The 14688-nt window shown below is 37.3% G+C and overlaps 1 protein-coding gene across 2 annotated transcripts in view; it reads right to left on the reverse strand.

Moving 5' to 3' along the window:
• The window catches only part of OXCT1 (3-oxoacid CoA-transferase 1), a 92762-nt gene that overhangs the window by 31286 nt on the left and 46788 nt on the right, over positions 1-14688 (reverse strand). For both annotated transcript variants that reach the window (XM_076363206.1, XM_076363205.1), the window contains exons 8-13: positions 12577-12684; positions 9812-9923; positions 9225-9319; positions 8508-8556; positions 4994-5066; positions 4156-4231 (exon numbers count right to left, since the gene is read on the reverse strand). In XM_076363206.1, the coding sequence (XP_076219321.1) occupies positions 4156-4231; positions 4994-5066; positions 8508-8556; positions 9225-9319; positions 9812-9923; positions 12577-12684 (513 nt within the window). The remainder of the gene's footprint in view (positions 1-4155; positions 4232-4993; positions 5067-8507; positions 8557-9224; positions 9320-9811; positions 9924-12576; positions 12685-14688) is intronic.

The following is a 14688-nucleotide window of genomic DNA, read 5'->3' on the forward strand; positions in this document are numbered from 1 at the left end:
TTAAGCGGTAGTGCTTAACGGAATAAAACTACCAATAAATGCCAGTGTTTAGGAAGTAACTTCTGCCTAAGCAAACAGCATTTTTTACTTCATGTGCTTAAAATATTCTCACGCTCTTCTTCCTTTACTCACGGGATTTTCCTCTCCATTAGAAATTAGCAGATAAGAGCGAAGAAAGGACTGCAATTTTTGCAATAAGCCTTCCTTAGCTCAGTTCCTAATAATAAGTGCAAGTAAATACACACATGCATGCACTAGGGCTCAAATGTTATCAAGCTCTTATGGGACAGAAGGGATAGCTTCATGATGGTACTTATTCAAAACACAAAATTTTAGAGTTATTACTTGCTTCTGAAATAATGGCGAATACCATTAATCCAAGAACCCAAAAGCTACAGCATATAAGAAATACTTAAACCAAACCTAAACGCAAAGCTAAGTGAAAAATGTTACAACAAAATACAGCTTAAAGTTTCCTTACGCTATGAGCTTTCAGCAAAGTCAATCTTTGTATTACCCCACACAAATCTTGTGACTAAAAAAAGATGCATCTCGCTCATAATTCAACTTAACTGATGATAACGTATCATCTTATTTACAGGAAAAGCAGGAAGAGCTGAATGCCTATGTGCTGGTTAATCCCATTTTAAAAATCTGTACTGTAGAAGAGTAGTAACACATCACTAAAGCAGATTAAGAATCATCTGACCAACAGATCTCAAAACAAAGTAACCAAAGGGAAATGACTGCTGATTGGAAAGGCTCCTGGCTGGATTTATGGAATGTCATCAGGCATATTTACTCACAAGTACATACAAACTCACTGCAAAAGAAATTTGCAGACAACCAAGGGTTAGTAAGAGTGGCAAATGAGGATACCAAAAAGTCACAGGGACCCAAGTGGTGTATGCTGGTAAAAAAAGTACACCTCAAAGGTAACAAAAAGACAAATAAAAGCTACCCAAAGTTGTATTTTATACTTTCCTGTTTTGAAAACGTACCTGTTATTCATAAATTTGGGCCTGAACAGAATGGAGAGGCATCTTCATAAGCAAAATAAGCAATTCCAGATATGGAAAATAATGCCCTTGATATGAATGCAAAACTAAAATCAGCATCTTATAGAGAACATAAAGCACTGAAGGAAGGAATATGTAAGTCTGCACAGTTTTGAGAAAAACTTGGAATACAATCTAAGCTTCAATGTTTGAAGATAATATGTTTGTAAATGGATCTGTTTTATTAATGCAAAATGCTGGCTTCATGTTTTGATAGTTCAGATTTTGAAAGACAAGTCACAAAAACTGTCAGTGAAAGAATTTCAACATCATGATCAGAAAAATGAATTTAACTTCTATACGGCAAAAAGGATTCTGAAAGAAAGTTAAAAGTGCACAAAGCTACTGGAAAAGTGAATATTACTTAGTCTCTGAAAGCGTTGTGTATCCTGAGATAACAATATGGTCAGTTGAAATTACTGGGGGTTTTTGGCATTAAAATCTATCCACTGATGATTCAGGAGTGCTTTTTTTCAAACATTTCAGCTTTGTAAGCTATCACTAGAGGTGCATTGCTGCTGGTTTACTAGGAATACTGTAGAGCAGGAATCTTTATTTATTACTTGTTCACGTAGGTATTTTGAAGAATACTTTTCTTGACGCTTCAATTTACAAAAAAGCAAACAAAGCAATTCTTCCTACCTAAAATTCAACCCACCCCCTTCTGCTTTCTAATAGGCCTTTCAGAAACAGCTTGAGTAAACTAAAGGCCTTACCAGGTGCAGAAACATTTAACACTGCTTTTGCAGAACCAAAGGATTGTCAAAGAAAATCTCAGGACTTAAGTAATCTTGGATATAAAGGATAGTCTAGGGACATAGTGACTTTCATTTTGCAAAAGTATAAAGAGAACGTCAGTCTAAGGCAACCCAGCTAAACAAAACCTAGAATTTATCTGACAATTGAAATAAAAAGATGTATAGATTAAAATAATTTTGAACTGTGCCTATAAGAAAACCTCTAAATACTATTTACAAAAAAAAAATTGAGTTTTTACTATAGCAACTTACCTTTAAATATTTTTTCTAGGCTATCTTCAAAATTTTGACAGAGAATATAGCAATTCAGAATCATTTTTAAAAGCCACTATGTAAGCAAGTAATTTCTACTTGCGTGAGACATCACAGCCACCACAAGTTAACGTGCAGGAAATGCTTTCACAAAACCAGAGCTACTTCATCCAGTAAAAGAGTAGTTCTTAGACTGACACAAAGGAAAAAATATCCCACTCAGCTTCTCAGTGACATATATCTGCAGTACTGGACTGACAGTGTAGATTACTTATATTTACTTACATCAATCATCTGGAAAAAAATACAGTTTACTATATATAAGTTTTTTTAAAGTTAGCTATTTAAAATATATAATTAGAGTTTGGGTGACTTATCATACCTTTGAGATACAGAGCCATGGATAAATCAGGTGAACTCCAATTTTAGTTACCCAAGGTTTCAACTCCTTGAAAACTTACACTATCATACATTTGCCTCGGCTCAAACAGCAAACCTAGGGTTAAAATTGTGATTTGATTTATCCCTTATATTTCAAAGTGTGTGTGGGTTCCTCCATAGAGGCCAGTTGCTTTATTTTGGATTCTAGTGACAAGTTCTTGTAACTCAAGACAAAAAGAGAAATTGGAATTGGACAATGCAAAGCTAACCAGCACTACCTTAATGCATGTCATACTTGGACTCCTACAGTATATCTGACCATCAAATTATGTTTAAAACACAGAGTTCTATCAAAAGACATGAAACAGCAATAGAAGAGCACACACAGGATCCCAGAGTGATGCACTAACAGCAGCATTAATTTTCAGACCCCATTTTTCACAATGTTAACTGGATGACACTGCAAGTAGAAAAGAGTCTTGAAAAAGCTAGCACTTGTATCAGTGGGGTCTGAAGAGATCTAGCCAGCACTAGTCCGTCTGTTCTCAGTTGTGTTACCATAAAGCCAGGTTGTGCTGTGAGAACTTCTAAGGAAGACTGTTTTCTTATGGATTTATCTCCTACATGCCACATTCCAACCTAGCCATAACCCCTTCGCATCCCCTACAACCGCTCACACAGACACCTGGAATAGCCCTCCAGATAACCCCTTCTCCCATGTCTGCCTGTAAAGTCCCTGTCTTTGTCCCCTCTCGCTACGAGCAGCTTATGCTCCAGCCACCACTCCACCACTTGTGCACTCACAGGCCTGCTGGAGAAGTCACACAGACTGCTTCTCCAAGAGACAGGACATTCATTTGGGTTTTTTTCCTCCTCTACCCAGCTTTCAGTTTTCAAAGACTTTCCTGAGACCTTTAGCACTGCTCAGACAGATAGAAATATGCCTCATTACCTTAAACCAGGCTAAAAAGAAAATTTGTTTCTAGACATCTCTGATACTAAACCGTATCGGAAAGTACCGTATTGAAAGCCATTGAAAATATCAAACATGTAAACCATGTGAAAGATACGTATGTTGTTTAATGTTAAAACATAAACTGTGTTCAAAGAATGGCTTAATGTCATCAGCTGCTTAAATAATACTGGGATTAGCTTATATTTCTATGGTTGAAACCTGTAGGACTATTCGGGTGAATACAATAGTATTGCTTCCTTCTAGATGTATTCAAAATGGCAATGCTGCGATCCTTTGACAGGAACACTGAGAAAAATAATGCAGACTTTTTTTTATAACTTTATGATGAGCTACATGCTATTTTACACCTTCCTTCAAGTTCTTGCTCCAGGTACAACTATACAAGAGTTGTCACTCTCAAGAAAAAGCATCAGTCCTCAGCAAAAAAAAGTGACATTTGAAAGGCATAGACCCAAAAGAAAGGAAAAACACTTACGTAAATCATGTTTAGCTTTTCACAATGCTTAGCACAAGCATAACTTTAGAGGGCTGACTCCTGGCAATTGATTGCTTGGTGCCAGCAGTATGCAAGAAAACCTGTTAACCTTAAAGCTCCTCATATCCTGTATTTTAATGCTTTGAGCTTCACAACCCCCATTCTGCTTCAGCCCTTTTCTCCTTTGCCTGACCCTCAGCTACACTTGTATTATCCTAAATATAGTGCACGACAGTGGTACAAACACCTACTTACAGGAATCATCCAGTTGGCCAGGTCACCGTACTTAGACACCTGCATAGCTCCAAGCATTGTCAAATCAACGTGTCCTCTGGCAACAGAAAGTGTGTAATTAGCATACCATGTTCAAGTAACAGCCCACAAATCTTAACAAGCATTTGTTCACATTCTCATTACATCAATATAAAAACAGTGGCATACCACAGAGGTAGCAACCATTTTGTCACACATGTAGTTGGCTTTTTTTCCCCTCTAGATGTATCGCTGATGCAAATTTTTCTGCCTACTGAGCCTCAAAAATGTTATTACTTTTGTCTGGTTTTGGTTAATTGTATGCACAGTCAATGAGCTCTGAACTCATACTTTTAAGTGCACTCCTTCACATATTTACATGCACTCATTATCTTTTCAGAGCCATTAGGATTTAGTGTTTGTTTGCATCCAACCTCCTTCCTGAAAAACAAACAAAAAACAGGTGCAGATGGTGAATTTCCATTAGGAAGGCGGAATGAGGATCACAGTTGCAAGCTGAGCAAAGAGAATATGCAGAGTGCAAGTGCAGATTAGACACTTGGAAATGACCAAAAAGTAGTTGTTAAAACATAGTTATAAATGTGTTTATATATGGCCAGGTGGTGGTAGATACGATCACTACAGTATCTATTAGTTACATTGTTTTTCTATTTCCAATAGCTAGACCTAATCCTCTGTGAAGCATCACTGATTAAGTCCATCATCATTTTACAGGTTGTTAAATGCTAACCACATTTCAAAGAATTACTAATGAGTTCAGTCACTGACTCAGTTTATTCTTTTCATGTTTCAAAAGATCAGGGTTTGTGTTGTTACGTACCCTCTTATCATGGCGAATGATTCATCGCTAGAGAAATAGGAAGAACCTGGAAGAACCGTGACTGTCTCCTTACCTGTAAAAGAAATAAGCTATAGTATCCTGTAAAAGAAATAAGCTATAATATGTATGTATTTTGCCTCTTTGATAAATGATGTTACAGCTATTAACCAAGAAATAAGGGTTTTTTATCAAATTCCTTTGGATTCTGTACAACTACGGACCTGATTACACTTACTATGTCACATGTAAACCTAATCAATCATAATGAATTGTGAAGCAGTTTGTTGCAGCGATAGGATTGCCCGCTCCTTGACCACCGGCGGTTCCAGGCAAGACATCACTGACACCAGAGGCTAAGAAATCTCTGTGGACTTCAGCTTTCTTCTTTACCCACAGAAAAAGTGAGAGGTAACTCTCTTTTGAAACAGAGAAGAGCATCTTCAGGAGACAGGGAGGTTGCAAGGAAGAGCAAACAGACCAGACTGAACAGTCTAGAGTGATAATGATGTAGAATACAGAAAAATAAATGACAGATCTAGACTTCTCTTGCTTTATTACAGCGCACAAGAAAATGTGCTTCTGTGTGCTGTGCACACATGCATTTGATGCATTTGATGCATGCTTCTTCTGTGCACTCTGCACAGTGCTTGGGTCAAGCAATGGAGTGCACATGGAAATGTCTTACTTTGACTGTGTCCAAAGCCCTCTCTTTCCTCTCCTGCCAGCATTTTAAATCAGTCTAAGCAACAACCATGTGTACAGAGTGCCTTTGGAAAGGCATAAGAAACACAGCTGAAGGTGAAATTATAAACCAAGCATGGGAAACTTGAGAGAAAAAAACCAAAAGACTTTAGCACCAGATGACATTGTGAAGAAAAAGTTAGTGTAACAACAAAGGGGAAGAGGAATGAGACATCATTAAACAGTTCCCAGAAAACAGGGAAAAAGATACAATGAAATTGACTGAGAGGATGGGAAAAGGGAAGGAAACACTGTAGGAAAGTTAAAAGAGAGACCTACGTTACCTGCTTTAATTTATTGAGTTCACTTGATGTATATTATATGCCAAGACATTGGATGGAAATTAAATTTTGACACACAAAATGGTGTAGAATTAAGGTCATACAAGCAGTCTTGCAGTCAAATCTCAAGAATTCACCATGCTAACATCCAGACCTGCTGAGACTGCATGAATTGTCTTTCCCTACCAGGCACCCACCCAAGGCAGTGGGAGAGACAACACAACATGCAAGCAGCAACATGGAGTGATAACCCTGGGATAAACTGACAAGCGAAGGCAATGCTGAGAAGAAAGAGACGCAGGCTGAGGACCACAGGATAATGTAACAAGAGCACCGTATTACCCACTTCTTGAAAATGCTCTCAGGAGTCAGTACTTGTAAATATTTCTGCTGTAAGACAGAAGTCTACCTTTCAATTACAGTGAAGATAAACTTCATGTGAGACATTCAGAAAATGGAACAAATAAAAAAAAAAACATACAACTTTCAGAGAAATACAATTACATCTCCAGATAAAAATTTGGCAAAAGCCCAAACCAGGAGTATATTTTGAAAATGTAGGCTTTGGGGGCTGATACTGGACCATTCCAGTCGATGAATGCAAACAGAATCAAATCCTATTCCTTTGCTATTTAGCTTCTGCTTTCTTCACATGGTTTTATAAATTTGGCTGGAAAGCACCTAGAATGGTCTTAATCCAACTAAGTGTCAGTGGGATCTAGCAGCTTCTGAATGTTTCAGCAGTGATAATAATAATTTTGGTGGTAGAGCTGAGGTTCACCTATCCTGTGTCCTGTCTACTCCATCTTCAGAGGAAGATGTGAAGGCGCTTAACACTGAATTACCAACACTAGAATAATCTGATTTCCATGTTGTATTCTGAACTCTTATGTTAGCTTCATCCCTGCAAGGTTATCTCTTCAAAAATATTTATAAACCATAAACAACAATTCAAGATCATATTGACATCCATATAAAAGCACAATGATTTTTCAGAGTATTCATCAAGTTCTTGGATATTTTTTTCCCATCGTCACTCTGTTAACGTGTTCATTTCTAATGCACCCGTATTAGAACTTAAGTTCTAATGTATGTGCATATAATTTCACCTTTCATAGTAAATGGTTTTTATTCTAAATATTTTTTTCCTTCCAGTGACACCTTCAATTTTTTTTTTTTTTTAAAAACACCTCAATTCAAGCATTAACACAGCTCTCATGTGCCTCTGACATTTTCCTTCATACAGTGTATCACAACAGTTACCTAGCTACTGGTGAAATGTTGGACTCAATTCCGTAATAATTTCTTATTTCAAATCAGAAGACGGCCTTAAATCACTCCTTATTTAAAACATAATACTGAAACAGGGGCAATAACATAGCATTATGGTAATGGTATCCATTAGTTAAGCCAGGTAGCAAATGTTTCAAGTCAGTGAACAATTGCTGGACTGCACCCTGATATTAAGTTAAAAGTTTGTTTGATGTCAGTGCTTTATCTCCTTTCAAAGTTTAATTGTACTTGCTAACAGCCGCTGAGAAAGGTACTGTCTGGATAGATACATATATACACACCCATGCATATATGTGTATGTATGTAAATGTATACATAAATAAAAAAAATAAAATCCATAGGTTTTCCATATGAAAAAACAACTCTATGATGTCAGCTATGGGTCTGTAACCTATATCATTAACATCAGTGAGAATTTATACGGTGCCAAGGCCTACATCTGTTTGTCACAATGCAATATATAGGTGTAATTTTACATGGAAACAGAGAACGGACACAGGCACAACTTTCCATGAAGAAAACAGAAATCAGACAGACACACTAAACCATAAAAAAGCTTAATACATTGCATGGCTACTTCTGAGGTGAAATGCCCAAAAACAGCTGGGGAAAAACCATATGTGAGGACTGGCATGCTCCCCCCTAAAGTGGCAAAAGCAGCCGCCAGCAGCAGAGCCCTCCAGTGTGCCAGGTCCCATCTGGGGAGCTCTTTCCCCCTGCCCTGGCTACCACTCCCTCTCCAAATGCAAATGAGTTGCATTCCTGGCAACTCACTAGCCAGGAATAAATGAGGCCATTAGACAGAGGACATTTTAAAACATGTCCCAAACATAAACCATTGAAAACCATTTTCTAGAAGACACAAGGTGAAAAGTAGCAGGAAAACAAATCCATATTCGCATATAGGCTTCGCAAAACAATCTCACTTCTGAAAAGGAAGACTTGACCCTTTACTACCTGGCCTGGAAGAGGGTTTCCTTCAGTAGCTACTAAAATGCATCAAAGCATCAGCTCTCTAACTAGAATATTAAACATCTCCATTGATCAAAACCAACCTTCACTTAAAAGAAGACAAATACATTAATATTTATAAGTAAATAAAACAGAAGTCTGGGTTCAAATACTGAATCAAAAGAAAATTTGTAGATTAACAATGAATAATAATTTTCCATAAATTAAATTTATTTAAAAGATTTTACCTGCATTAATCAGGTCTGGATCTACTTCATTTTCAAGTGGATAAGGACCCTGACAACAACATAGACATATGTCAACTTTATATTAAAATACCTTTGAGATACAATTCCTAACGGCTTTATTATTTCTAATGCCTATTACTGAAAACAGATCATCACAGACATGCACTTTTTTTATCTTTAGTAGAACAACATCCCTTACGATACAAGCCACAATTTACATCAACTAACATATCAGGACTGATGGACATATTGTTAGAGGCTGTTAGAATTACTAAATAACCATGAAGTGGGGGTTTTGTTTGGTTTTGGGTTTTTTTGTTTTTAACCAAAGTGACAGACATTCTTCAGAAAAGGGTATGCAGGTGGAACTTCATAAAGCCATACGACAGTGAAAATAATATTCACTTTAAGTTTTATTTAAAATTATGTTTGATAAGGCTTACAAGGCTTGGTCTTGCAAACTACTGAAGGTTCTGACTCCTTCCAGCAAAACATGTACTTAAGACCATACTTAGCAAAGTAGCACTATAACCCTGAAATGAGCATTTCCTTAAAAACTTCCCTGCACTGTGATGAGAATTTTATGATCATGCAACATGGTATATATTTGAATATGATTTTTAGTAAAATTCTAATCAAGCTGGGGATGGGCAGGGAGTAAAACCCAGCCCCTGCAAGGTAAGTACACTGCAATAAGTGACCAAGATATATTCTTACCAAACCCAGGACTCCATTTTCACTCTGTAAGTGAACAGTTATGTCTGGACTGATGAAGTTACTGGCCAACAGTGGGATTCCAATACCCAGATTAGCTGACGAGAATTGGTTAAGGCACAAACAGGAACACACTTACTGCAAATGAGTAAATTAAAAGAAGTTATCATTGTACTATGATTACATTAGAACTGTTCTCTTCAAAACACTTTCATTTTTAGTTAGATGCCTCATATTTGTGATGAATTATTTTGCCATTTGGACTGTCTAATTGCATTCTGTCAAATACTTTACATGATAAAAACCCCACAGCGCAAGTAAGCTTCATTTCCAACATATGTAGCTTTTTCGAGAAATGTTTCTTGCAAAACATTCAACTGCTAACAAATTCTGCAGATATGCCTGGATAAAAACTCCAGGTACCCTATGTCTTAACATCCCATCTATTTCAATAGGGTGTTAATAAAATGAAAGAATGCCAGGCTCTGGGAAAGACAATGAGCATGGTAATTAATCTGTTTTAAACAAAACAGCTGTGGTTGTTATTCTAGTGAGTCGTCACTTTAACCTATAGCACAGCTGAAGGATACCATACATGCCATCCTCAAACTCTAAAGCAGCCCGTCTGATGATCCTCTCCCTCACATTGTCTCCTTGTTTTTGTTTTGCTTTTGAGTCTTCAGGCTTTCGGATTGACAAGCGCTGCAAAAGAAGAAGTAATCATAAGTAAAGATTAGAAGCCAGATTCTTGCTTCTCAAGACACAAAGCCTGATTTGTGATTGCACTGAGATACTTGGTCTAAGAATAACATTATTTATACATCACCTACAAAAATCGACCTTTTATTCTATCAGTTCAAGCTTATCTAAGCCAATGGAGTCATCAAATATCCCCAATGATAGCCTTAGAGCAAAATGTTATTTCTGTATTGCCAAGGCTGAGAGAGTATGTGATACATAGACAACTGGTTAAGAAGGCACCAAGCATTAGTGCAAATACTAGCAAGTCTGAAATTCATTACCTCAGAGATACCTAAATAGATTTGTAAAATGTCAGCCTAAAATACAAATACTGCTCTCTTTCTGCCCTCATTCAATTCAATGGTGCTATTCTAGATTTATATGCATAAGACAGACAAATGCCAGTCATCTAAAGATACTGGGAGCTAAGCAACTAAGTTTTCAAACATAAATCTGTATAATCTTGCATAAATCTGGCTGAAATTGTTTCCTGAGATTTCCAGACCTTAAGTTGATGCTTTCTAAATTACATGTAGGTGAAAATGCCATGACATTCAAGAAGTTTGTAAGGCCTTTTTTGTAAATTATTGCTTACATACATTATGTTCTTTGCACGTCTCTCCCATGCATATAAAACTGCTCTGGGCAACATCATGTCCTGCACCCCCATATGTCCTCACATCCTCTCCTACTTCAGGCCATAATGAACACATCAGGCAAAATTGTCCTCTGCTCCTTTTCATCACCACAAAATAATTTTTGCAGTGTCTTTTTTCCCCACGCTGGGAGTCACTTTCCTCTTAGGCAGTCAGAAACAGTCAGTATCAATCCTCTTAAATTTCCCAGCAACTTTCTTTTTATGCCTTGGCTATTTTCCCTAGAATTACTTCACTTGCGAGATACGGAAAAAGTAAGAACAATTACAGAGGGTTTCTCTGCAGCAAAGGGAAGGCTGGATAGAAAGTATGACTTCTACTAAAGGGACCACGTCTGAGCCAAATTAGGCAGGAACTGCTATTTAAAGCCAGTAAGAATTATGACAGGCTAGCTTCTCTTTATTCCTCATCTCTCCCCTTACCACTTATCATACTCAATGCTTTCATATGTACAGCCACTTCCTTCATATATAATCTTTTATGGAAGAGTAAATAAATCTGCCATTTCGTTCGTATACTTCTACTAATGAGAGGCGCCACTGCCAGAATTACAAAATTACACAAACAAAATTAATCTCTGTTACAACTTTGCTGTGCAGTTTATAGTAGCTTTCCCCCCTCCTTCCTTTTTTTTTTTAAGCATTTAGCGAAGGGGGCAGTTGACTAGGTAGGTGTATTCACTTATGCAGCCAAGCCAAAGAAAATCAGGTGTTTGTATAAAGGTCTTCCCTGGACAGAGAATCACCTCTTCATCCATTGCCAAACTGCAATAAGAACAGCAGTTTAATAAATGCAAAATGGATTTCTCTCATGAAAGGTAAAAGCTTTTCTGTGAGATATTGCATCCATTCAGAAGGAAACAGGCCATTAATTGCAGTCTAACATATGCCCAGAGAAAGGGGGGAAAAAAAAAAAAGAGGTTTGACATATCTGTTTCCAGTCCAATACTCAACAACATGCAATATGCTTTTGCAGAATGAACAGATGGAAGGGGGAAAAATACCTTTTAAACCTTAACATTCATGAAAGTGTTTACTCAGAGAAAAGGCCTTGTATGACTTTCTAGGACTTTGTGACTTTAATAATAAAAGTTTAATTATTACAATTTCTTTCTGCACTTTTTTTTTCCAAGATGTTTTTTTCCTTGTGTCAAATATCTCCCCCTCCACTAGCTCTTCTGATGACATTTTGAATAATTCCCACCTCCAGAGTATGGAGACACAGGAGAAATACAGAATTTTCAATTGCACTTTAAAAGCATTGTCACATCACCAAAATGAATATAGGGACATAGCTTGAGTGAGGCAAAGCCACAGAAACACAGAAGAACAATTACATAATCATCATTTTCTCGGATGTTTTCAGTGACAGAATATTATTGCTGCAATTTTTAATAGCTATTGACATCTTTTATACAGACCAGAAATACCACTGGCTAAAAATGTTCCTGATTAAAGAAAAGGAAAGAAAGTTTCCAGGACCTTTGCAATGTAATGTAATTCAATACATGGCACAAAAGGCGCTGAGACTGGCCCTATGTGCCCATATCAAAAGCTCTCCAGTAGAAAAGAAAGTATCTAATTGTCAAAGTCAGCTCTTAGTCTAGGTGTTCCCCTTGTTGTGTCTACAGAAGGTGAACTGAGAGGAGAAAGGAGAATGAAGTAGCATTTTCCATCAAATTTTCAACTGCGTTAAAGCCATCCAGGACTACAGGCAGTTGCTCTTATTCAAGGACTTAACCAGAGAGGCTGAGGTATAAGAAACAAGGCTCAATTCTCAAGCCCCCACCTAACTATTAACTACCTAAGTACCTAACCTGCCAAGTTAGCAAAACTTGACAATTCTTTCTCCCACTATTTTCTCAGTGCTAAGACTTGGTGGCTAGAGTAAAAACCCTGTAAATTCTAAAATACACCCCAAGCTGAAATACGTTGTGACCAAGAAGCTCAGCTACTTACTTCAATTCTCTTCTCAAACTTCTCTCCCTGTATCAGACGATCAACATAGATTTTGGGAACATGAATGTCTTCCGGGGCAAATGCTCCTATATCAACAATTTCTTCCACCTACAGAGAGAAAAGGGAAAGTGAAAATATTCAGAAAAAAGTAATCAAGGCAAGATTTTATTAGCAATGAAGTTTCAAATATTAAATATACAGTGGATCAAATCAAGAAAACTAAGGAATGGGACAAAATAGATATACTTTTTAAAATAGGCTATTTTCGATGCTTATCCTTCTTTCAAAGGATATTTCTACATACAAATTGAAAGTAGTTTATGTTTTAACAGCCCAATTTGTACGACCCCCTTGAAGAAATACACCATGTACAGTTACATCAGAGATGTTTGTACCTACAAATAATTTCCATCCAAACAGAAGGAAACAATATGCTGGTAACAAAATGTCACAGTACAAAGCAGAAGTATGAATTTTAAGGATACAAACACAGAAGCTGGCTTGAAGTTTCTCCAGAGTGTACTCAAAAATAAAATTGAAAACATTTGAACTGTAATAATTGATTGCAAGAAAGATGTGAAGATCTAGACGTCTCTACAGTTGGTGAAACAGAGATTCAGCACAAAATAGCACTGATCCACACACATAGTACAGTTGAAATGTCACCTATTTGGAGCACCACAGACAACAGAGTTTTCCTTCCTTCTAAGTCTGAGTTCAAGGTGGTCTAGCTGGAGACCCTGCTATGGCCAGATGCCTGCAGCACAGACCCTCAACCATGTCTGGTGCTTTCCCTGACAAGTCTCAGGTGCAGAGAGCACATCTCACTGCCACAGAACAGACACTACTGTTAGGGCTGTACCTGCAACCAACCACAGAGAAAATGTATAATGTTAAAGCAACAGGTCAAAGATAACATCTGAAACAATCTACTCAAAAAGAAATTAAGTAAGTTTCCAAACCTCTTTATCACCAGGAACTAGTTAAACTTTCAGGAATGCCCAAAGTCTAAGAACCCCAAAACAAGACCCAGGGTTTGACATATCAGTAGGGGTACATCACTTAGCAGCCATTACCAGTGAAGCAACATTAAAGAGCTTAAAATTCAGTTTGACATTCTACTGTTACTGCACAATGTGATCAATAACAAAATCTATAGTACATCTGATAGGCAATTACCTTCCTACTGTGCCTTGCAGTGTGACAATAAACAAACAAACAAATCCACCCTAAAAGCAGCAGAGGGAGAGGAAAAATTAACAAACTAAAGACCACAGGATCAGTTTCAGATGATCCCTAAAAAAAGCCCTGGGGTAAACAGACAGGAAGAGACAAGTTGTGAAATCTGTAAGGCAAAGGTGGTAAGGAAGAGGCAATAACAGCCATAGCGACACCAACCTCAGTGTTCACGGAGAGCAGAATCACACATCCAGAAAGTCCTTATCCACAAGATAAGGAGAGACAATCAAATCAACATTTTAAAAATTCAGACTACTGTATTCACAAAAAAAAGGTACACTCGCATCCATGCCCTATCTCACTTGGAGTTTATTATTTTGTACATGAACTTTAAAATTAATGTGGAGACCAAGTCAAACACAGAGTAAAATGAAAAAATGCTGAAGCACATAACTGAAGCACACTGCACTCTTGGTGCAGTGACTACTATCAGAACGTGCTCAAAAGGGAGGAGAAGCAGGAGACAACTTTTCAATGAAGCCATACGCAAGCAGATGACCTGCTACCAGCAGAATTCCCAAATTCACCTTTTCTCACAAAATTTGTCTTCACTTATCAGGTAGAAAATTAGGCCTGGGGAATACTAATTGCTACTGATCTGAACTTTTTCATAAAAGAACTACATTTATTTGCTGCAGTAGCTGAGATTATAAAACCAAAATCTTTGCTGGCACAATTCAACCAACTTCAACAGAATTATGCTGTCAGAAAACTTGACACACTGTATCTCTCTCCCTATAGAATACAGAAAATAAATAATTTATCCAACAATAAATTGTTGGATTTTGTTATTAGTCACCCCATTCCCTTTATTGGTTAGTATTTTGTCTCTTTGGTAACAGCAGTCAGCATGATAGCTTTTCCTCACATGAA

The sequence above is a fragment of the Aptenodytes patagonicus genome, chromosome Z, assembly GCF_965638725.1.
Source record: "Aptenodytes patagonicus chromosome Z, bAptPat1.pri.cur, whole genome shotgun sequence".
Taxonomy (NCBI): domain Eukaryota; kingdom Metazoa; phylum Chordata; class Aves; order Sphenisciformes; family Spheniscidae; genus Aptenodytes; species Aptenodytes patagonicus.